This window comes from Poecile atricapillus, chromosome 1, assembly GCF_030490865.1.
Source record: "Poecile atricapillus isolate bPoeAtr1 chromosome 1, bPoeAtr1.hap1, whole genome shotgun sequence".
In the NCBI taxonomy this organism is placed as follows: Eukaryota; Metazoa; Chordata; class Aves; order Passeriformes; family Paridae; genus Poecile; species Poecile atricapillus.
Window position 1 is genome coordinate 111,842,718 of NC_081249.1, and position 22,490 is coordinate 111,865,207.

The window sequence follows — 22,490 nt, forward strand, 5'->3', positions numbered from 1 at the left end:
CATGGTTACCTCACTGAGCCTCATGAGGCTTAGGTTTCTTTAATATTCACTAGCATGACTCCAGCCCAAAGAAATTTCCTCCACACATCCTAATTTCCTTGATTTTTTAAATCTTTCCTTACTGTCTTTTCTTCCCTTTATTAAGAACTGTTAGGCAACTCTTCAGCAAATTAAATTTGGTTCAGTAACTATTTTGCTATAGGCCTTCAATCTACTTACTGATCTTCAAAGACAGCACTGTTTGCCAAAATACTGCCTAGCATGAAGTTGCTAAATTTACACTTCTTTTACTACACAAGTTACCCTGTTCTTCAAAGGTGGTCCCTGAATCCCAGAGAAATTACAAACACCCCCTTTCGAGGTGGTACCTGAGTAACATGATTGTAATACAATTAGGTTCATTTCCTGGTAAAGAGTTTGGAGAATACAAGATCATTTAAAAGTAGACAGACATTAAGAGTCTAGCTTTCATTTCAAGGATTTATTTTGAAAAACAGTAGTGGGAGGGGGTTTCATGCTGTCATTAGAGGAGTGGGAAAAGCAAGCATGGCTGATTTGCATGGTGGGAGCCTGACACCCACTGAAGGAGAACAGTACATTATCACATACATGCTGTACTTGTGAGAGCAAGAATTTCATATGGCCAGGAAAATTCAGCCAATTAAGTAGTAAATCCAACTGACTGAACAGTGGCAAATTAATTACAAAGTGCTGGTTCACACAAACACAGATGCTTCCATGATGTAACTTACTGTGACAGGAGCTACAGAGCCTTGAACTAAAGGATGGTTACAAAATATTACTAAAAACACTTGGCATTTGTTACAAGAGAGCATTTAAAGTTCTGAACTGTGATTAGCTATTACACACAATATTAGTTTTGCATAGTAACAGTGCATTTTTAAATTTAAGTAGTGAAAAATAATAAAAAAGGATCAGGGCATGTCTAATTAACCTTTCAAAGCAAACTTCCCTGACCTTCTGAAAGAGGAGATTTGGGAGACTTCCTTGGTAGTATCCTTTTTTGCTTTTTTAGTGCTGTATACTGTGACTTTCTCTCATTATCTATTTTGTTTCTCAAAAAAAAACTACCCAAAACAAAACAACAGGGAAGGGAGCTGCAGTTTCACTAGCAGAGTACTCAGCAAAAGTTAAAAGAAGCAGACCAAAAAGTTTGGGATCAATATTCGTAAGGATTTCTGTAAAATGGGAATGAGGCAGGCCAGAAAGAATAAAATAAATGGATGACGGGTATTAATCATAAAAAGAGTGATTTTCCAACCAAGTAAAACTTCAAAACCAAATAAAACTTCAACAAACAAAAACTCCCCCCAGCCCCACCCCTTTTGAGATTAAACACCATTTCTTGGCTTAATAAATGTTTGCTTTTAAGGACAAGCATTTTGAATCAGCGTTACTTCAACTTATTATCAACAAAATGATATTTCCTAGTTAAAGCTTAAGAGATAAGCTGCTTTCCAAAACAGTTGCACAGCTGTTTTACAAAAGCTCTGAAATGCAACGTTACCATTCCACATATTACCACATCAGAATGCCTGTCTGCAGACAACTAAGCTGGGCTGTTATGTCTGGTCTTTTACAGCAGCTTATCTCTCATATTAGTAAATAAAACACCCCAAGGAAATTACAGTTAGAGGGCTGAGATTAAAAGGAGGCTCCACCACATTTACCTCCTCACACTTGGAGCTGCACTGGCTTCATGTGAAATTGCCCAGGAGTGTTAAGGCCATGCAGGCTCTCAGCACAGCTGCAAGTGGTAGTTAAACACAAGGCTCCCATGGACTGGTGTTCTCTGTAGTAGAGAGGCACAGCTAGGAAAATTAGGATTTGCACATTTACCTGAAAATCCCCCTGACAGTAAAGAGACCTAGAAGGCAACACTTTGTATGTGAAAACAAGTGCACCGTATTTCAGCTGAAAATGCTAGTCTAAAGCCTGACCAGGCATATTTAAAGGAAATTAATAAATATGTAGGTGGGCAGAGTGCACAGAAGCAACAGCACAAAACACTGAGTTGGTTCTGTCAGAAATACAGATGGATTTTATGGAAGAAGTTACATTTTCTTTGTGAGAAAATAAACTGTTAACTTAAAATTAAATGTTTCATTTAAATAAGACATATAAGTGAACTACAATAATTACAAAATATACACAGCAAAACAGTTTTACAAGTATGATTTCCAAGAGGATAGTTTTCGATTAGATATTAGGAAGGAATTCTTTACTGAGAGCGTGGTGAGGCACTGGCAGTGCTTGCCCAAGGAATTTGTGGTCTCCCCACCCCTGGAATTGTTCAAGGCCAGGCTGGATTTGAGCTCTGAGCAACCTGGGCTGGTGGAAGGTGTCCCTTGTCCAAGGAAGGCGGGGGCTGGAACTCAATGATCTTTAAGGTCCCTTCCAACCCATTATTTTAATTACTGTATTATCCAAAGCAAAGTAAACCAGAAAATTATCTGCCCACAATTCAGAGGAAAACTTCTCTGAATTACATATTACTGTTCTCCTTTGTATTTGATTTTTGTATAGGTACTTAGATTCAGAGTTGACAAAAGGCCAACGCTGTCACAGAAAAAGACATGAACATACTTCCACGACAAACTGAACTGTAAGAACCACAGCATCGTGTAAGAAAGACTTCTTACAGTGAGATTTTCCTCTGGCAAAGCAGGGGAGTTAAATTTAACTATTTAATAAATGAGAGTACATGACACTGTTCTCCCATTTCAGCTCCCTTTGCTCCAAATATTTCCTCTGTGAAGTGAGGCCTAGAAGGCATGCTGACAGAACATTTGTGTGTTTTATATGCTAATGGGTGTGGGGGGAAGCTTTTGCAAGAGCTGCATATTACATGTCCCACAGGGATCAGGTAATCACTGAGTTAAATGGAGTCTTCAGCACTGCCAGGGTCAGTCTGCTCTTTCCTGAATGAGGGCAGAGGGATTGAAAGGGAAGAGAGGGCAGAACAAAAATAGAGTTCTTAATTTGTTACCTATGGTACATCTTTGGAGCCAGAAAGTTTTTTAAATTTATTTTTGAAAGTAAAGCAGTCTTTATAGACAACAGAAGTATATAACACACTTCATAATAATGATCTAGTAAACCAGTGAGCTGTCCCTTGACAGTGTGTTTGAAATACAACTTGCAAGAAACAGATGCACAGGAAATTCTGCCTGGACATGAGGAAGAACTTTACTGTGCAGTGACCAAGCACTGGAACAGATTGTCCAGAGTGGGTGTGGAGTCCCCCTCACTGGGCATATTCCAGAACCACCTGGATGCAATCCTGCTCCATGTGCTCTGGGATGGTCCTATCCTACCTTAGCAGGGAGGTTGGGCCAGATGACCCCAACCTGGTCCCTTCCACTCTGACCCATCCTGTGATTCTTATGCTCCTTAGGTATGTGAAGAGCAGTCTAGTTGCTTAGGTAGTGTAAAAAAAATATCCAATTAATTAAAAAAACCTTGGCAACAGAGATACCATTTTATTACATATACAGTGCTATATCCACTTGAATATGGATAAACAAATTCCAAATGAAACTAATAGAAAACAAAAAATCTCTAGGATGTGAAGACTATTAATGAACATATTAAAGTTAAAAAACCCAATCAGGGCATGTAATATATTTTAAGTTTTATTGATGGGAATGCAAATATAACCATGGCATAATCACAAAAACAAATCATAACATTTCATTAAAAGCAATTTCTTATAAACATCTGCAATCATCTGTACCAAATACACTCAACAACTGAATCCGTGTATCTTTAATCAAAATATTCTTATAGAAGTCTATTAGAGATGGATAATAAAAACCCAATGTCAAACTTTAATATAAAAAAATGGCACTAATGCCTAAGACTGGGCACCTAAAATCAGTAGGTATCTTACATAGCTGGATTTCAGGAAGTGTTGATTATTCTTTCTCTGGAAAATAAATATTCCCATTTGCTCAAAAGGAGTCCCCCCAAAAAACAGAGGGGAATTTCCTAATGGCCAATTATCACCTAAACCTCAAATGAACAAAGATGTTTATTGTTAACACAAATGTTTTTGTTTTTTTATTTTTGTTTACGCTCTCCAGTCACAAGATTTAATTCATTAATGTGCATACCTGAGGTGCTAGGTTGTCTACATTCAGTTTTCATGGAAGAGATACTAAAATGAAACAAGTCAATACAGGATATTTTAGCTGAACTGTTTATCTTCTTCAAATCATTCTTCCTTTCCAAGGAACTTGTTCACCTACTGACAAAGGGTACAAAAGAACCTCATAGATCCTTTATTTATCTCTCATGTCTTCATTGCTTGCATCTGACCTGTGAATAAAAATAAACATTTAGTCTTAGCACAAGATGAATTCTTGCTGCATTTTGCTTTTTGAAATCATAGAATAGATCTAGGTATTTTGGTGTAGTTACAAGAATGGGGGACAACGCAGAGTTGTTTTCAACTTGCTCTCTCACCCACTTCTGAAATTCCTGTACAGCCAAGTTGTTTTCCCCAAATCTTGCAAATTAAGCAGGGAGACTCTTCCACCTAATTAAATTTTTATCATCTCCAGGCTTATAAGATCACTTTGATGACAATAAGACCCGGAAGATTGCTTTATGAAGCGTGCATTTCAATTCCTTGTACACATTTTGGATTCCACTTAACTGAACATGAACTGCCCAACAGCCAAAGATTTAAAGTTTGGTTTTGAATAACTCACATGAAAACTTTGCTCTCAGTAGACACAGTTCTCCATATTGCTGCCTGATTGCCACTTCTCAACTCACTTCAAACATGTTCTTGGTTACCAAAAGCATCCAGCATCCCATTACAAAATGTAAAAACAGGTTTGTTTTGCCCTACGAAGGATATGCAGTTGCAAAAGCAACCCCATTACAAAACAGGAAAATAGCAAACTCAGCCTACACTAGGAAAAAGAAACCAAAAAACTTTCTGTCCCTGCCACCCTAATTGTGAAATGGGTCTGGAAAGGGAAACAAAGGAAAGCTTGGCTGCTGACAAGAACTGTGCACTCATTCACCAGGTGTCATTTCCTCCCCTGAATTTTATGGCATCCCCAGGCTGTGGTTTAGGGACTATCAAAACTACAGAGCTGTTCCAAATATTTCCATCTAGTGCTCTAGGAATGAGGAGAATCAAGAGTAAAAATCTGTCCTTGAAATATTAAAGTATTCAGCCTTTTAAATATATAATTGCCAAACCACGTGTGCTTAGGTAACAGTACAGTTTAAACTCAACCCCTCTTAAGCTTTTGGATTCACTGAACCAGGGAGTTAAAGGAAATTTTCAGATAGAGTCCATCCATGAGGATTTTCAGCTCAGAAAATTAAGAAGTTTAACACCCCATAAGAAGTGAAGAGCTATGAAGAGCTATGTGAGTGACAGCAGAAGCATCTGCTTGCTGTGCTTAAAAAAAATCTACATATATAACTTAAATATTTTGTCAGAAAATATTTGCACAAGTATTTGAGATCCTTTTAAGTAGAATGAATCTATGTACAAACCTAAAATTTAGATTGAAACTCTAAAGGTTCCTCCAAGAGAAGCAGAGACCCTGAACATAGCAAGAAAACATGCACTAAGCCAGAACTATGCCTGAAATTAGGAAAAATTATGATTTGGAATCTGCCTCTATGATGATAGGATACAGGAGAGGAGGAAACCCCATGCCAAGATGCTGGTTCCCACCCTAGAATTATTTTAGCTGGTGGAGGAAACATCACTGGTCCTCTGTAAGGCAATAAATCTTTTTCTGAAGGCTATTTTTGGCAAGCAGCCCTCCCTCTGAAAACATGACCGAATGTTTTTGTACTCTACAATACCTCGGTAAAACAAACCATCTTTTTCTAGTCAGCAGGACGAGTCTAAGCAGAAAGGACAGCCTGGTGTCCCCAGAGCAGTGGGGATGAGATAACCCGGGCCAGGGCTGGCTGTTACCCTTTCGGAAGGAGGCTCTGTCCCCGGGCCAGCGCTGACACCCGGTGGCCAGCGGGGCACAGCACAGGCGGCTGCTGCAGCTCAGCTGAGCCCGCAGCACCCGAAGCACTTCACAGCACCACCAAGGCCAGTCAGGGAGCTAAAACTGGGATATCAGTCTGCCAAAACGATGCCACACTTCACTAATCTAAACATTGAGCAGGAGGACAAGAGACACCAGAGCCTTACCAACACACAACAGGAGGAGACACGACATCTGTACCAAGTTTGTAATTAAAGATGCTGGATGTCAGACATCATCCAAGCTGAATCTGATATTTTCCATGCAGTTATGAGTGTCTGCATGTCCTATAATCGTTATAGTGTAAGAAGTTCTTCTTTTGGCTCTGGATTAAAGAGCTGAAGGTGTATAATTATAACCAGTGTATCTGTCTGCCTACTTGGCTTACTTTCTTTCACCATTTCTTGATACATAACATTAAGTTATGTAAAACAGGGAGAGGACATTAAGAATAAATTAAAGAAGAAACTGAACTACCACAATCAGAAACTGAAGTACGGGAGCTGGTATTGCTTAAATGAAAGTGCTACACTGTTTGCAAGAGTGTGCATTAGGATTTCATAATACACACTTTGGTCAGGGAAGCCCACATGATGTTTTGTGTACTCTAAGGAGGCAAATGAAAGCCAAATACAAGATAGAGCTTTAGTACTCACTGTGTAATTTGATCTGACAGCAGAAATGGACAGAAAGAAAACAAAGGAAATAATAAAGAAAAAAACCTTACAAAATGAAAGCGTTTAACAGAATGAAAATAGAGCAAGAGAATTACATATGATATACCTTGGAGCCAGTCCACACCTTCTTGTAATCCTTCTCCTTTAAGAGCATCACTGGCACTGAAAGAAACAAATCAAATTTCAAAAACATTGTAAAAATACCAGTTTTAGGTGAGTCATCACTAAACTTGTAATTTACATAATTGCAATGTAGCATCAGGTACACTTTCCTTAAGTCTTCCCATGGAGAAGACTGATCCTCAAATTATATATGGTACCTTCCCCATAGGGAAACACCATTTCACAATGTGATCTATTTTAATTCCAATTTCAAGGCACAAGGAATCATTCCTAGAACACAGGGGGCTCTGGGAGAGCTCCCACACGAGGCAGACACATTGTTCTGCAGCACCTCTTTCCTCAGACAATGCTGTGAAAGATGTTTACTCCTTCCAACAGCAGCCATGAATCATGGAATCATTTAGCCTGGAAAAGACCTTCAAGATAATCAAGGCCAAATGTCCTCCATGCAGTTCCTACACACAGTGAGAATGCTGGAGTACTGGAAGGAGGAATTATGTGTGTATGTACACACTTCATTGTAACAGCAACCCCAGGAGTGTCTGTTAATGTATAAAACTATTCTGCTATGCTGAGAGCAGTGTAAATGCACCTTCTGAATCACTGGGGGATAACTGTTTAAATGCTCTTCATTCTTCAATTCATGAAAAGCAGCCCAGCAGTAAATCTGGACTGTAACTGCAGTTCCCTATAAAATGATTTTCCAAGGAACTTGGGAATTCATGAGTATGATTTTTGGACAAAAACTATGTCCAGGTAATCAAGTTTCACATTAAAGGGCCTTAAATGAAAATTGTAGCTTTCAGCAGCATTTAGCTGCTGATTTCACTTTTATTTATAACAGCTGAGGACTTTAATAGGACAAAAAGCCAACTTCTATAAAGCACTTCTGATAAAAGGAGAGTTTTTTCTTTGTGAACACCTGCACTAAGTAAAGCTTAGATCCTTCAGGAAGAAAATACTAGCTTCTACAACTAAAAATCCACTCAAACATGACAGGGTACAGAGTACAGTATCCCTCTGTATTCAGAAGAGAACAGTTTACTACATGGCATTTCAACAACAGTTTACTGAAGCATCTCCAGAGTAGAAAAAACCTTCAAAGGTTTTATTACTGATATTCTCAATCCTGCAAGGTAATCTAACAGAAGCACTCTGATAACAATTCTGCTCCATTTCCCAGCAAAATATAATGGCAACCATTCTTCTCATATCAACTCTGCTTTCTGATTTCACTGGAAATTCTTCATTCCATTACTTGGCTAACAGTTCTGCTGGGAAAACTTTAAAGACACAGTCTAAATGAATGCACTGTACATTTAAAGTAAGTTTCACCGTAAGTATTTTAATATTACTACTGTTTCACAAATGGAATCTGTCTTTTATCTACTCCATTTATTTTATACAGTAGTGAGTGGCACAACAAGGCTAACATAGGAATGCACAAAGTAATGCAAATAAATGGATAGAAAAAGAGAACTTTACCAGATATGCCAGGGCTTGTCTTTGATGTTTTCTAAGGACAGCAACTGAGACACTTTCACAGATGACACTGCATCCCTGAGGTCCATCTTGTTAGCAAAGAAGAGAATAGGCAGTCGACGGTGCTTAATATCTAGGCATGAGCAGAGACAGAACGCTCAAGGACATGAGGCAACACTCATTAATCTCTGCATGTAACAAGGTGCAAACGGCACAGGAAGGTATTTTGCTCACCTGTAGCTGCAAATTCTCTGAAGGTTGCATCCTACCAAGATGCACACACTGTTGGGTCACCTGGCCTCTGCTGCATGCTTCCAGAATGCTCACAAATCTCCTTGCAGGCTTTGGAATCTTCCACCCCCTCTCCCCCTACCTTATACCTACACTTCAACCTGGAGATAGGAATTGCTGGTGAAGCTGAGGAACAAGAGATCAAACCACTGCCTACAAACATTGCACATCTCTGCTTAGTGAGGACTGATGTATAAAATGGATGGAAAAAAATCACTTGTGTTGATTCATAATGTCACAACAACAGTTGAGAAGAGTAGTCTGAATTATCCTTTAGAGTCCTAGAAAGCATCCATTACTTCAAAGAATTTATAAAATTGGAAAAAAAATGCACATAACTGGACATCCTTTGTTCTACCTTCCCTTGCAGGACTTCTCCAGAAGCTCTTGCAGGTAGCAGACAGAACTACAGACCAAAGTATTCTGGTAGTTTCTGGGATACTTACACATAGACGAACTTAAACCTCACAGATTGCCCTAAAAAATTATATGGTGATTGAAAGAAAGCAAAGTATAGTCTTCTCAAAGTTACAGATGTAGCATTGCCAAAAACTTGTCAGCACCAAGACTAACTCTCAGTTTTTAATCTTATTTATACAAAGGATGATATCCAGAATTAGAGAAAATCTAGGTTTTAGTCTATCCATCAGTGCTTGACAGGAAAAGAACTTACATACTACCATCTCAATGAAAATTGCTACACAGGCTCTTTTCAAAACAGCAAAAAGAAAAGGTTATTTCACACAGGGAACTAGGTAACAATTTATTTTAAAATGTCAAACATAAGCCATCTGCCCCTGCCAATGGGCAGAAGGATGACAAATCCCTCCAAATCCCAACAAACTCTCAGTACTGAAATGGTTTGAACTTTCCCAATTATGTTCTTTTCCACCTTCCTATTAAATCTTTCCACAGAATCAGTGGAGATAACACTGCCTGTCCATATTCATTCACAGATGATAAGTGCTGACCAAAACACTGACCATTTTCACAAACTATTTACCCTATTTGGATCTCTTTTGCCCTCTGATATCCATAAACACAAGTCAAAGGCCTCAAAATAAAAGCACAGTATAATTAAATCTGTTTTGATTCCACAGTTGAACAGCTATTGAGTTTCCTGACTGAAACTTCTATATTAATTTACAGTATAACTAAATGAACCCATGTGCCCACAGGTTGCAGGTTATGGGTAAATTAAAACCACATAAATTAGCTGACATCACATATGCAAACAGCCAAGTTAATCAAGGAGTTTCCAGTGTTTTCCTAAACAATTAGAAAAGGGCACAACCTACCCACCCAGACTCATAATGCACACCCAAAGATATTTGCTACATAAAGCCATGGTCACAAAAATCTGTATAATTTCCTAATGTGCACACTTTTCACAGTTACTAGTGGAAAGCAAAACTTTCTAGCTGCAAGTGGCTATGAAGTAACACATTAAAAAATATTCCAGACATTAAATGCGTGATGTGCAATTCTGCACCAAGAATTTCAAGTTTACAAGAATTTCAGTTTAGTTTAGAAGCATGTGCTGGAGGTGAAGTGACCCAAGAGTCATCATCTAATCCAGGTAATCTACAGCTACCATCTTTCAAAGTGCTGAAGAATGAAATTTTAGTAAAAAACCAAAATATGATACAGCTATCATTAAAGCTGTTAATTGAAGAGGGCATTGTCCATTAATATAATTAAAAATAATTTATAGCTCTGATTCACAAAAGTCCCACCTAATAGAACTTCTAACTCCATTAATGCTTCACAGGACACGTTCCCTTCCCCTTCCCTCAGGCAAAGCCTGGCAAAGAGATAGGGAACTGTTTTACTGTGGGGTTGCTAAGATTTTCAGAGACAGGAATTGATTAGATTTCATTTCAAACTTAGGTAAGCATGTACATTTAAACCACTCCAGGAGGATGACACAGACAAGCATAGACTAAGAGAAAGTAGAGCATTCAGCAAGAAAGGCAGACCAGTAATACAAAAAAAATACTGATATAGCAAACCAGTTATATATGGATTCACCTAACAGCGACTTTGATTGAACATTATCCTAGAAGAACTTTTTCAGCTCTTTGGTTCTCTTAGATGTGATATATCAGAACTGATAAATCAGTAACACTGTTGCTGTGTTGAAGCTAAACCACGGCAAGACAGAAATCCACAACTGCTGTCTCCTGGTTGTGCACTGAGTGGCCAGAGCCTGGTCTTTTGAACTTGAAGACACAAATTCATCAAATTCACGAACGACTGAACAGCACTGACCTGCTAGGTCAGCATTAGTGACCTATTAATGCCTAAATGAAAAGCCCCACTTAAGGTTGCTTCTACTCCATCTAAACATTTTCACCCTCCTGCCCTCTAATAAACCAGTAACTTCTTCCAGCAGCTTTGCCTCTAACCCTTGGCTGTGTGTGGTTCCTCTTTACCAACAGAATTGGCTTTTACTGCTGTAGTTAATTCCTGACTTGGTACAAAGTGTCCTGGAGTCTGTGTAATCCACCTGCAGCCTTTGGCTCACCTCACCCTTCCTGTGACTTTTGTAACATTATCTTTTCAGTGTCTGCATTTGAAGTAGCCCATACTTGAATGAGAAATTAGAGAATGAGAGTAACAAGGCCCAGTCAGCTCCAGCATCTTTGTTGATGAATTAAAGTGTTATATACAGTCTTCATGGAAAATAAAGTCATGGGAACATATTTGTCCCTATCACACATTGCTTTTCTTAGAAATGCAAGTCAGCTTTTCCTTTCTTATTTTCAGCATGGGAATCCCACAAGTTAAGGTTCAATCAGTTTAATAAATAATTAAGGAATCACAGGATTATTTCACTTTTAAACTTCCTAGATGTAGTTCTATATTCTGGTTAGGCAGAGAACTACCAAAAGTGCTGAAAGTCAAAACTGCATATTTCTTACAGACACATCCCAATAATGTTGGATATATGGAAAGGCAAAGAATTGACTGATACCAGAACTTAATTAAGGTGCAGTGTCACATAAGAAATCCCAAACCAAACCCCTAAAACCAAGACCCTGATCATGAATCCTCTCATATCCTCTTCCATAGGGAATTGAAACTGACTGGTGCAATTATCCCTCCTTATTTCTGTCTAAAGCATAAAAAATTATAATGATGATGACAAAAAATTTTAAATGTTACATTAAAGGAATTAGCTGTCTTCATGGAAAAAACAGACAGGGAGACACAGTTTTGTCTGGTCAACACAAGAAGCCTCTCCAGCTTCCAACTCAAAGTCTATTCTCCCTCAAAACAATGTAAATTTTGATCTATATTGATTAATAAGAGACCAACCCAACTCAGTGTAGAAATATGAAGCGTGACTGATTTCTAAATGAGAGTAGGTAAAAAAACAAACCCAAGTTTTTGAAGACTATTATTGTTCTAATATTCATGAATTGTTAAAATACTTGCAAAGTACTCAGAATGTGTCAGAAAAGGGCTTTTCTTAAGACAACATAACAAATATGGACACAGAAGGGGAAGAAAGCCTCCTCACCTGGATGATTCAGAAGGGTGTCAAGTTCTTCCTTGGCCACAACCATTCTTAATTTGTCACTGCTATCAATGACAAAAATAATGGCTTGGCCTTCTCTGCATAACATAAAAAGAGCAAAGAGGCAAATTATAGGTTCTCAAACTGTGAATAAGAAAAGGCTTCAGATGAAACACCAAGAAAAGAGTCCAAACAAACCTGATTTTTCCTCTAATTTTTGTCATTGTTATTTACCATTAACATTTCAACCCATTTTTACTTCTGAAATTCAATCTTTTGGTAACATGCAGAATTTTTTTTAGATATGAGGTTGTTACCTGCCCCTACAAGGTTCAATCTCCACACATCTTCTAGAAAAGCTTTATTTTACTACCCTGACAGAAAAATTAATTCAAAATGTAATCAAATGCTATTTTGACATTGTGGTCAAGCACAAAATAATCCCACATAAAGACAGATCTTTATGGAAATTTTGTATTTCCTGTACTAAAGTTTATTTAGAGAAAGGTCAATTATCTTTTTATAAAAAAACTTGTATCCAGAGCTAGGCATACACAGGTAATTTTAATTTTTACATATCCTGCATAAAGAGGCTCTTTCTTTTTTTTCAAATGAAAACTTTCAACTATTTCAAATCATTAGGACATTTTGCTGGCAGTATGATCACAGTGACACCATATATGCAACTACTCAACTCATTATTTCAGAACGTTACTGATATTTTATGACTCGATGTTCCATTGATTGAAACTTGTTTTGAAAACCAAATAAAGTCTCACTAATTCATAATTCACCTGTTACAAACACCTGCAGAAAGTATATTTACTTTATATTTTAATGTGATATTCACATTAATTCACTTTACATTTTTCTAAGAGACCATTATGAGTACATTCTTTAGCCTCCAGCACCATCTATCTTTGTATTTCGATAAGAAACAGTTCTATACCTGCTGCAAACCAGAAATAACCTGAGCAGCCCAAGACTGTATGAGGAGGCCCATTCTTTCGTGGTGTACAGAACCTTTAGTAAATAAAGCTTTTGCATATTAGCTGAAAATGCCTAAGCAATTTTCGTGAGCAGAGAGTGTTTTACCAGAGGAATCAAGAGTACTGGCATGTATTTACCACCAAAAAAATAACTTCACAAAGAAGTAACAGGGATAGGGACACAACATGACTTTGGGATTATTTAAGATAAATGTACTTAGAGGATGACCTAGAAGATAGTTTCAAGCTAAACAGAAGAAAAGCCCAGACTTGAAGGACTCCAAGTCAACTACTTTAACACTTTCCCAGAGTTCATTTCCTACAAAACTAAATATTAGTTAACTTTATAAACTGAACAGCATGTAAGTGTTTTATTAATATTTTTATTTAATTAATACTAATTATTGATTTTCTACTATTCTTAGAAGTTAATCTTAATTATGTCCCTACTGCACTGGATCAGGTCCAGAGGTGGATACAAGTGCATATTTCACTGTCAGCATAACCTAAAAAACTCCCTTACTGTTAGGGAGTTATTGTTAAGATGAAAAAGCCATTTATGCCCCACAAGGGATAAGTTACTGCATTAAATACAGAAATCATAAAAATTATTTGCTTATGAAGCACTCTGCTAGCATTTTGAGAGTAGCCTGAGGGTATCAGTTACTGAAATGCAAATCTAACAGTCTTGAACAATGAAGATCTCCTGGCCAAATGTTTTCAATGCTAACACAATTTGCACAGGAAGGAGAGGAAGCATTAATCTACAATTAAAAAACAATTTAAGCTCTAACACAACTGATATTAATATTTAATCAATATTATAATCTTCAGAATTTCTCCCTTCTATTTCTCCAAGCTACTCCTGCATGGAGTAGTTAGTATTTAGTATTGTTCATGTTATCTAGATCAGGATCAGGCATTACAGAACAGCAATGAGACAATGAAAGTAAAGATTAAGTTTCACTAAAAGCTCCAAAATCAGAGAATGTTGTCCATCTATTACCAAAAGGCAATACCAGAGTGTTATAAAGTACAGAGAGTATCCTGTTTAATAAATAACATTAAGAATGCTCATTCAGGTTCTTAGTTACACATGCCTTATTCTCTAAGGCTCATTTCCCTCACCTCTAAAAATCTTCGCCATCAGCCAATATTTTGCAGGTTTTAAGTTATTGACTCACAGAAGAACGGAAAAACTGGAACCTAACTGATCTTGAGCTTTCTTACAGGATTGTTTTTCAGGTTTCAACATTTAAATCTCACCTCTAGTATGTTCCCCCAAGTTGTCCCCAAAAGCACAGAATAACAGCAAATAAAAACTTTCATTTGTTACAACAGAAAGTTTTATTTATCCAGAATAAACCTCCTGTCAAACATCAGGTATAAGCCTTCTCTGAATCATTTCTAACAAGTAGATATTATCATACTTCTGTCTAAATAACTCACACAACAATGAATAAACAGCAATGCTTTAAAATACATTATAGGCTTACTTGTAGTAATGTTCCCAGAGGTCTCTGTATTTCCCTTGACCTGACATATCAAACACTGTGAAAGACAAACTGCAAAGAAAAGAAGTGCATGAGGCCCAGAAAAAAGAACAAAACCCAAACCACATCCATTTCCTTTGCTACCCTGACAAAAAAAAAAAAAAAAGAAGCCAGATCAATTTGAATTCAAATCAACTGAGAAAAATTCCCAAAGAAACTCTGGTTGCATTATCTGCCTTCCAATTATCCTACTCAGTTTTGCAGTCTTATTATAGAAATATTTAACAATGGAAAATATGTTTATTATAAGAATAAAACAACTAAACCAATTATTTAAAGTTCCATCAATTGCAAAAGAAGGTTCCATTTGGTCTCTCTATCATGCTGGTATCAAATATTGTTTATGAGTAAATGAAGTTCAGATGAACCATGACTTAAAACCCATGGCCTGTGTTAAATTCTATACCCCAGACAGGTATAAATGTATGCAAAATAAAAGGCTTTTTTTAAAAAAAATATAAACTCCACCTTTAGGAAAAAAAAAGAAATCACATTTTGGTAAAAACAGGTGAGTTCAGATGAGCAAGCTACAAAGAGCTGTCTTTGCCACTGTGAGATTTCACCCAAACACTACATACAGCAAGGCAACTTACTGAACACCACAAGAAATTCTCATCTGCTCCTGAAATGTTTACAGAGGCAACACTGACTTCAGAATTAGGCTGTCCTTTTTTGGGTAGCCCTAAGTAGCTCCCCAAGTGGAGGCCACACCAAAATAATCAGGTTGGGAAAAGGAAGCTCTCCAGACATCTTTTCCACTCTATGTCCAGACATAGAGCTGTGGGTTTGTCAGTTTGTAGAGTTTGAGGTTTTGGGTGGGTTTTTTAGGGGTTGTTTTGGGCTTTTCAATCATTCTACACGGTGTACTTACAGGTCATCATCATCAGAAAAAAAAAAGCAATAGAAATTAATTTATACTCTCACATAGAAAGTCCCAAACCTGTCTGATGTACTTCACTGAGACAGAACTCAGTTGTAGAAGCTCTTAGAGAAATACAAAACCTCTCAGTCTCACTACCAGCTCAAGGAACAAACAATTTTCTTGCAGATCTCCCACCCAGTGAGGCCACGCTGCTTGGTTTGAAGACTAACTGCACACACTAAAACACACACTTCACATCCAGTGAAGGCTACAAAATAACAAAATGATGCTACCTACTTGAAATATCCTCTTGTCACCACATTCTTAATCTAAATCTTAACCTTCATTCAACTAATGATTTATTACTCTGTTTCCTGGCCTCTGCTCTTGCCACCTTTGCACTGCTAATGCTGAAGCCATCCTTTTGCATTTAATGAGATTACACTGCAATCTGTTCAGAGTACCTCCAGTGAGAGTGCTTAATTTAGGTTACCAGATTGAGAGTGGAATACAGGCTGCCACCTCAGCAGCTGTCTCTTCTCCACTCTGTAACAGTGCCCTATTCTGAAACTATCAACAGACAGGGATCAGATATTTATACACGCTGCTGCAATAAAACAAACAAACAAACATTTAATTTTTTTAAAAAATAGTTTTATAGCAGCAAAACACACATTATACTGTAACACACTCAGTTCTGGAACATGATCAGGTCTTGTGGTGAAACTACATTTCAACAAACTGCAGTGTCATGTCATTACACCACCACACATGATACTCAGTTACAAACCCACTGAAAGAGATAATTAAGCCCAACTATTGTATAATAACCACTACTGCTAATGAAGACAGAAAGTACTACCTTGAAGTTTTGAATTTCTCTATACTGAATCCTATTGTTGGAACGATGTCCTGAGTTTGAGCCTTTGAAGGAAAGAAAGCACAAATTTTACAATCAAATGAGAAAACGCAAACATGGAAATATATTTGAAACATGAATGTATTACAGATTTATTTTTGCCCCAAACTGTGCAATATTAGTTCCCAGAAAAGTAAAGGAATTCAGAATCAGAGGTTTTGTTTTTTTCTGGAGAATAAAGTCAATACTACTGGAATTGTGAAAACACAAAGCACTGCTAAGAGATCTGTCTGATTTACTACTGAGCTGGTCAAGGAACCTCTCAGCTAAGTTGGTGGAAAAGAATAGCTCCTCTAAGAAGCATCGATATTGAGCAGGAAGAAAGGTCACATCCCATAGATTACAGAGCTGTCTGAGAAAGTGACATGCAATCCTTGCACAGACTCATAGAGCCCCTTATTCCAAACACCATCCATAGGCAGGTCCAGCAGAAACAACTGCAGACAGATGGAAAAACATTTAGATTTTCCAGGCCCTGACATATTTCTCTGGGGGTAAAGCAGCAGTTCTTAAGAAGACTGGGTTGACCCAGACCCCTCAAAATCACCTGTCCATTGAACTTACTAAAAATAAACAGTTTTATTAACTTTGACCTAATGACATTTGTCACATGCTAGACTATTTGGCATGTCTTGCAAGGGTAGGACTTAGACAAGTTGGATGTAAAGTTATCCTCCTATAAATTCTCATTACAAATAAATTCCATTTATTCTACTCATGTAATTCCCCTGAGAGCTTCTCTAATGCCCATTATTGTGATAAATTTTCAAGTCTGCATTCAACTCTATTTAGGAATCCCTTATTGCTTAAGGCATGACATAAAAACCCTCTACAAAAAAGGTCTCAGTAATTACATAAAGATACAATTTGCCTGGTACAAACTGTAGCCTTTCTACCAAACAACTGGAAGCAGATAGCAAGCAGTTTATAGTCTTTGTTTATAAATCTACTCAATGTTCAGCGGAAGAATAATTGCCAGGAATGGAAGAGTAGCAGACTCTTCACTATGTCACACTTTTTAAATGACCAGTGGACTCATCAGGGAAAATTCAATGAAAATTAATAATAATAAAAACACTGTGTCCTGATATAAACAGCAGAAATCAGTTTCCCAGATGCACATAACCAAGATGCACAACTTTTGGCTTTGAACATGCTGACCAAAATTCATCTATTTCTAGCCCATAAAAATATCTAGAAACAAGGTGATCCTACTCTCATTTTTGCTCAGAATATTATGCACTCCTAGTGGCCTTAAACACTTTTCACTGGGTGAATGAACTACAAGTATTAGCAGTACTTATTTTGAAAATTATTCGGCTTTAAAAATAGTGAAGTCACCCTTAAATGTACATCTTCCTTTTTATTTCTTTTTTTTTAATCTCTTATTCACTTATTCTTTTTCAGGAAGAGATTAAAATAAACATGATTAGTTCTTGTACAATTGTATTAATCCTAAACATTCGACATCACTTGTAACTGCAATCCTGTGGCAATTATTTAAGTGATTTAAGTGACTGTTTCAGACCCTGATTTCAGCCATCATAAACCCTTCCTTACTGGGTGATCTTAACAAAATTGTGCCACATTAACAGTGGGGTTTTTTGGAAAATAATGTGCGTGTGAATGCTTACCCTTAGTTTTAGTTAGTTGGAAAGTCTTAAAATATATTTGTTCCACTAAACCACAAGCTCTTCACATCTTTTCCATGGGCATATTCAGTACAATAGCATGCAAAGCCAGACCAAACAAACACCCAGCAGTGAACCAAGCAGGCTACTTACATTTGAAGGTTTAAGTTTATTGATGATCGTTGTTTTGCCGCTGTTGTCCAAGCCAAGGCACAAGACGTGAACCTCCTTTTTCTTCAGCCCAAGCCATCCTGCCAGCTTGTCAAACAATCCCATGGCTCTGGCTGGAAATCACAGGGATCACCTGTTGTTCAGGGAATCAGAGCTGTTGGAAAAGTGCTACATACAGGGCAGCGCTGGCATGGAGGGTGAGCATGGGGCTGAGCAGCCTCACACCTGGGAGGGGATGGTGTGAGCAGGACCTTACACAAATACTGTGCCAGGGGCTGGCTCTGCACATAAGCACATGGAGGGTAAGCTGATTACAGCCAGGAGGCCTCGATACCAAAGTAGACTGGCTGTTTATAGCCCTGTCTGTATCACACAATGCCCTTGATTCACCAGGCAGGAAATGTTGCCATCGTTCTGAGCAGCCCAAACAGGGGCACAACTGCAGCGCCACCAGGGCTCCCACCAAACTGAGCAAAACCAAAAGGAGAGACATGATCTTTACCTCCAGCTGTCAGCAGTCCATCATTCAGACAACAAAACACTATTTCCCTTCTTCAGCACCCGCTACATAATTTACTGAACCCTGGTTTAAATAAAGCACTCCCTGTTGATTCAACTCAAGCTCTAATTCTAACAGGTTTTGCCAATATTGACATGTATAAATTAGGAACTCTTCATTCACCATAAATAGAAACTGATTAAAATAGATCTAACAGGCTCCAAAACATTCACCCACACTGCAGGGAGATGCCAAACCTCTGCTGCTGCCCAGACTGGCTGAAGTTACCTGGCAGTGGCACATTCAAAGGAGCTTACATCACGTGTTGCCCTGCAATACCTGGCTAAACGCACTCTGCAAAGAGGATAACCCTTGTCTGTCCTGAATGAATTCCACTAGAAAGAATTTCAGCAATCAGACAGCTGAAAACCTTCAAGATGCCTTGAATAATAAAGTATTTAATTCATGTCAGAGGATTTCTGGAGTGGTGAAGGCTGTTTTTTTTTCTTAATAAATTAAAAGCACACAGCAGGGGACAATTCAGGTTGCAATGTTAATTACCCCAGGAAATCACAGCAGGAGGGGCAAAAGTTAAAAAAAAACAAACATCAAAAACAAATCTTTGATCACACTTTTTCAGTAATTGATTACAAAATGATGGCTAACTGCTTTTTAATAATTTTAAAACTTTGTGTTGAATAAGGTCACATAAGTAATCATTCTGACTAAAGGATGATTTTTCCTCTTAACATATGGATCTTGTTTAGAGCTTCATCTGGTGCATTTTGATTCAGGACTGGTCATGATCTACATTGTTATTACCAGGTTAAAAAACCCCAACATTAGTTATAGCAAGTCTCTCATTCTAACCTTCTTTGGTTTATGCCTCACTCCTTTTCTAATCCATATATACAACTCAGAGATTAAAGCTTTTGTTATTAATTTATTAAATAACCCTGACAAAACTCTGCTCCAAGACACATTCCTTTCTTATCCAATCAAAAGCTTCATCTATACATTCTAGACAGGGTCAAAAAAGTACATTGTAGGCACTCCTAAAATGAAACGAAGAAATACAAGGCCTTAAAAATACTTCTAGGGCTTCACTTTTAAATCCAAACCCCCAAATACACAAGAGTTCCTAGCAACATTTTAATTAGAGCCATGTTTTTATAGCAAATTTTCCTACCAGCTAGCACAGTCATTATTTAAGAACGCAGTGGGAAAGAAATATGCCCTTGGCTTCTTGCTCTGCCCCTATTTTTATGTTTTTTCTCATCTGTGAAGAGTTACAGTAGTTACAGCTGGCACAGGTGCCCTTTTTTCCCCTCTTTTTTGCCAGCTGATATTTTACCTACAATGCTACACAGCACATATCAAACATCTCTGAAAATTACTTAAGCCAGAGTCTGGTCTGGGATCTTAACAGCAAACTCTGTAAGATTTTTTCCTTAAGAAAGGATGTTCTTTCGTGTCTGATCTTTGTCTATTTTCAAGCCTAATCAACAACAAAGGAGATTTAATCCATGAAACAGAGAACAGCCAACAAAAAAGCTTTAAGTGATGTCCACGTGTTAGAAAGACAATTTTTTTTTTCAGTAGAATTTACTTGTTTTAGGTTTAGGGCCGGATATATTTTAATGGTCTAAGATCCAAAAGAAGGGAAAGACTGAGCATACGGACTAATTAGCATGGGAAACCAGAAAATCATTAGCCAAAAGAAGAGAGGATACTAATTAATATGAGAACCAGGTGACTTGCAGACACTGAACATTAAAGCCTTTGCTCGCTAAAATGTTTAAACAGTGTAAAGCTTTGCTAGTGGTCGTGCTGGCTTGGTGGATTTGCCGCCCTGCGCCCCTTTCTGTGCAGAACCAGATGTAAATCAAATCCCTCGGCTCTGCGCGTGGCTCGGCCTCTGGCACACCGGGTGCAAGCACCTAATTCGGGACAACGCCCGGGCGCTCGGGGTCGCAGCTCCCAGGGCCGGCCTTCCCTCCCTTCCGTCAGCACCACTAGGCCTCGAGCCGCTCCGACAGCGGCCGCGGGTCCCTTCCCCCAGGCCAGGGGCTCCTCTCCCACAGCGGCACCGGGTGGGTTCCCCGGGAAGGCCGGCACCGGGTCCCCCCTCCCCGGGCGCGGCCCTCGCGTCCCCGCGGCCGCAGCACCGACCTGGGCCCGGGAGGCGCCGGCCGGGCCCGCGCGCCGCCGCCGCCGCCGTTGCCGAGGTAACCGAAGCCCCGCCCCCTCCCCGTTCACCAATCCCGTCCCGCCGCCCCTCCCGCCCCGCCTGTTCCGGCCAATCGCGGGGAGGGGTTTGGGGCGGGGCCCGCCCGAAGCCACGCCCCCGGCCGCGGTGGGGCTGAGGGGCCGGGAGGGGGCTGTGGTGCGTTCCCTTCATTCTCCCTGTCCAGCGCCTCTGGAATTGCTTGCTTCCAACCACTGCTCCTCTTCATTGCATAGCAGCAACATGAGTGATTGGATAAATCCTCTTGAGGATTGCGATTAACACAGAAGGAAACCCCTAAGTAGGATCGGCCACCCGAGGTGTTGACAGCAGCTCCCGTTCCGAAGAGGAAGGCAGCCTGTCCAGACCAGGCACAGAGGCTGCAAATACACTTCGGATTTTTTTATCTTTTTTTTAATTTTTTTTTGCTGCGTAGCATAGTCCCGACAGATTGGTTCAAGGTCTGCTGTATTTACTGTATCAGGAAGGTTCCGACTGAAAGATGAGATTCCTTTGCAGTGGCATTATGGGCCACTAAAGGAAAAGGCGGGTGACATTAGTCCCACAGATTTAATTAATTTCATCATCCCACTGATGAAACACTTTCTAAAAGCTAATCAAGCTGTGAGGTATATACATGGTAGAGGAGGGTGTTTCTATTTGAAATCAGTCCGTATCTGAAGAGTAGGTCCGACGAATTTAGTGGAGAACGCAGAATGGCAAAGGCATTTCTGTAACCAGATCTAAAATGAAATATTCACTCCTCATTATGAACACTGTGTTAAACCTGACAGTCCTTGGTGAGAAAGCTCTTCCCATGTAAAATAAGCAGGATGTAATGGACTGTGGGCATCTGACACTCATTTCCTATTACTCTACAGCTACTTCTGTTCAGTCTTGCATTGCATACATGTGATTTTATGCAATGAAAGACTCATTACAACTTTAAGCTTTTTGAGGTAGGGTCTGGTTATTGTATATGGCATTCACTTCTTTGTGAATCCTCGTGTGTTTCCCTGGCATTATTTACATAATATGATCAGTTTTAAAACTGCTTTTGTCAGTGAAAGCTTCGACAAACACTAGAGAGGGAGTTGCATGGCTCAGTGAATCACCATGAGGAGGGCGAACAGTACTGCAGAATCTTAATAGTGCATTAAAAGCCATTTAAAATTCAGATTCACAGTGTTTCCCAAGAAGGAGAGAGCATGGCTGTTTGCAACTCTTAATGTGCACAGTTTTTTTTCCCTGATGCTGTGAACTGTATGTGCTTTTTGAGCATAAATGCTCAGTGGTAAGCACAGAAGAGCATTTGTTAGCTGAAGAAATCAACACCACCCCAAAGCATCTCAAGTGTTGGAGCATATTGCCTGTCCATCTTTATTAGTACACCACCCTGTGTTAAGCAGCTGGGTTTTTTTTTTTTTTTTTTGCATGATCGTGTATGACAGGCTTCACTGTGTTCACTGTTACTAAGTTATATTAGTAACTTAAGGCCAAACAAACAC

At 38.8% G+C, this 22,490-nt stretch overlaps 1 protein-coding gene across 3 annotated transcripts; it reads right to left on the bottom strand.

Annotated features, from left to right (window-relative positions):
* Positions 1-1,563: 1,563 nt before the first annotated feature.
* ARL6 (ADP ribosylation factor like GTPase 6) lies at positions 1,564-21,008 on the bottom strand. Of its 3 annotated transcripts, none has more exons than XM_058830741.1 (8): positions 20,928-20,989; positions 18,239-18,369; positions 16,398-16,459; positions 14,617-14,685; positions 12,135-12,229; positions 8,321-8,450; positions 6,819-6,874; positions 1,564-4,341 (listed from the first exon to the last, which is right to left on the bottom strand). In XM_058830741.1, the coding sequence occupies exons 2-8, from the start codon at positions 18,359-18,361 to the stop codon at positions 4,316-4,318; spliced, it is 561 nt and encodes a 186-aa protein (XP_058686724.1). In that variant the 5' UTR covers positions 18,362-18,369; positions 20,928-20,989; the 3' UTR covers positions 1,564-4,315. The 3 variants fall into 3 exon arrangements, with proteins under 3 accessions (XP_058686724.1, XP_058686704.1, XP_058686714.1); XM_058830721.1 differs by lacking the exon at positions 20,928-20,989 and adding an exon at positions 20,696-20,845 and having other exon boundaries at positions 18,239-18,389; XM_058830731.1 differs by having other exon boundaries at positions 2,027-4,341; positions 18,239-18,389; positions 20,928-21,008.
* Between the last annotated feature and the right edge of the window lie 1,482 nt (positions 21,009-22,490).

What these genes read in the sequence shown, in the direction of transcription:
- ARL6 (XM_058830741.1), bottom strand. Translation starts at nt 18,361, where the DNA reads ATGGGATTGTTTGACAAGCTGGCAGGATGGCTTGGGCTGAAGAAAAAG. An exon ending in ATAAACTTAAACCTTCAAAT is followed by an intron (nt 16,460 to 18,238) that starts GTAAGTAGCCTG and finishes TTTCCTTCAAAG; the next exon opens with GCTCAAACTCAGGACATCGT. An exon ending in CACCCTTCTGAATCATCCAG is followed by an intron (nt 8,451 to 12,134) that starts GTGAGGAGGCTT and finishes GCTCATGCCTAG; the next exon opens with ATATTAAGCACCGTCGACTG.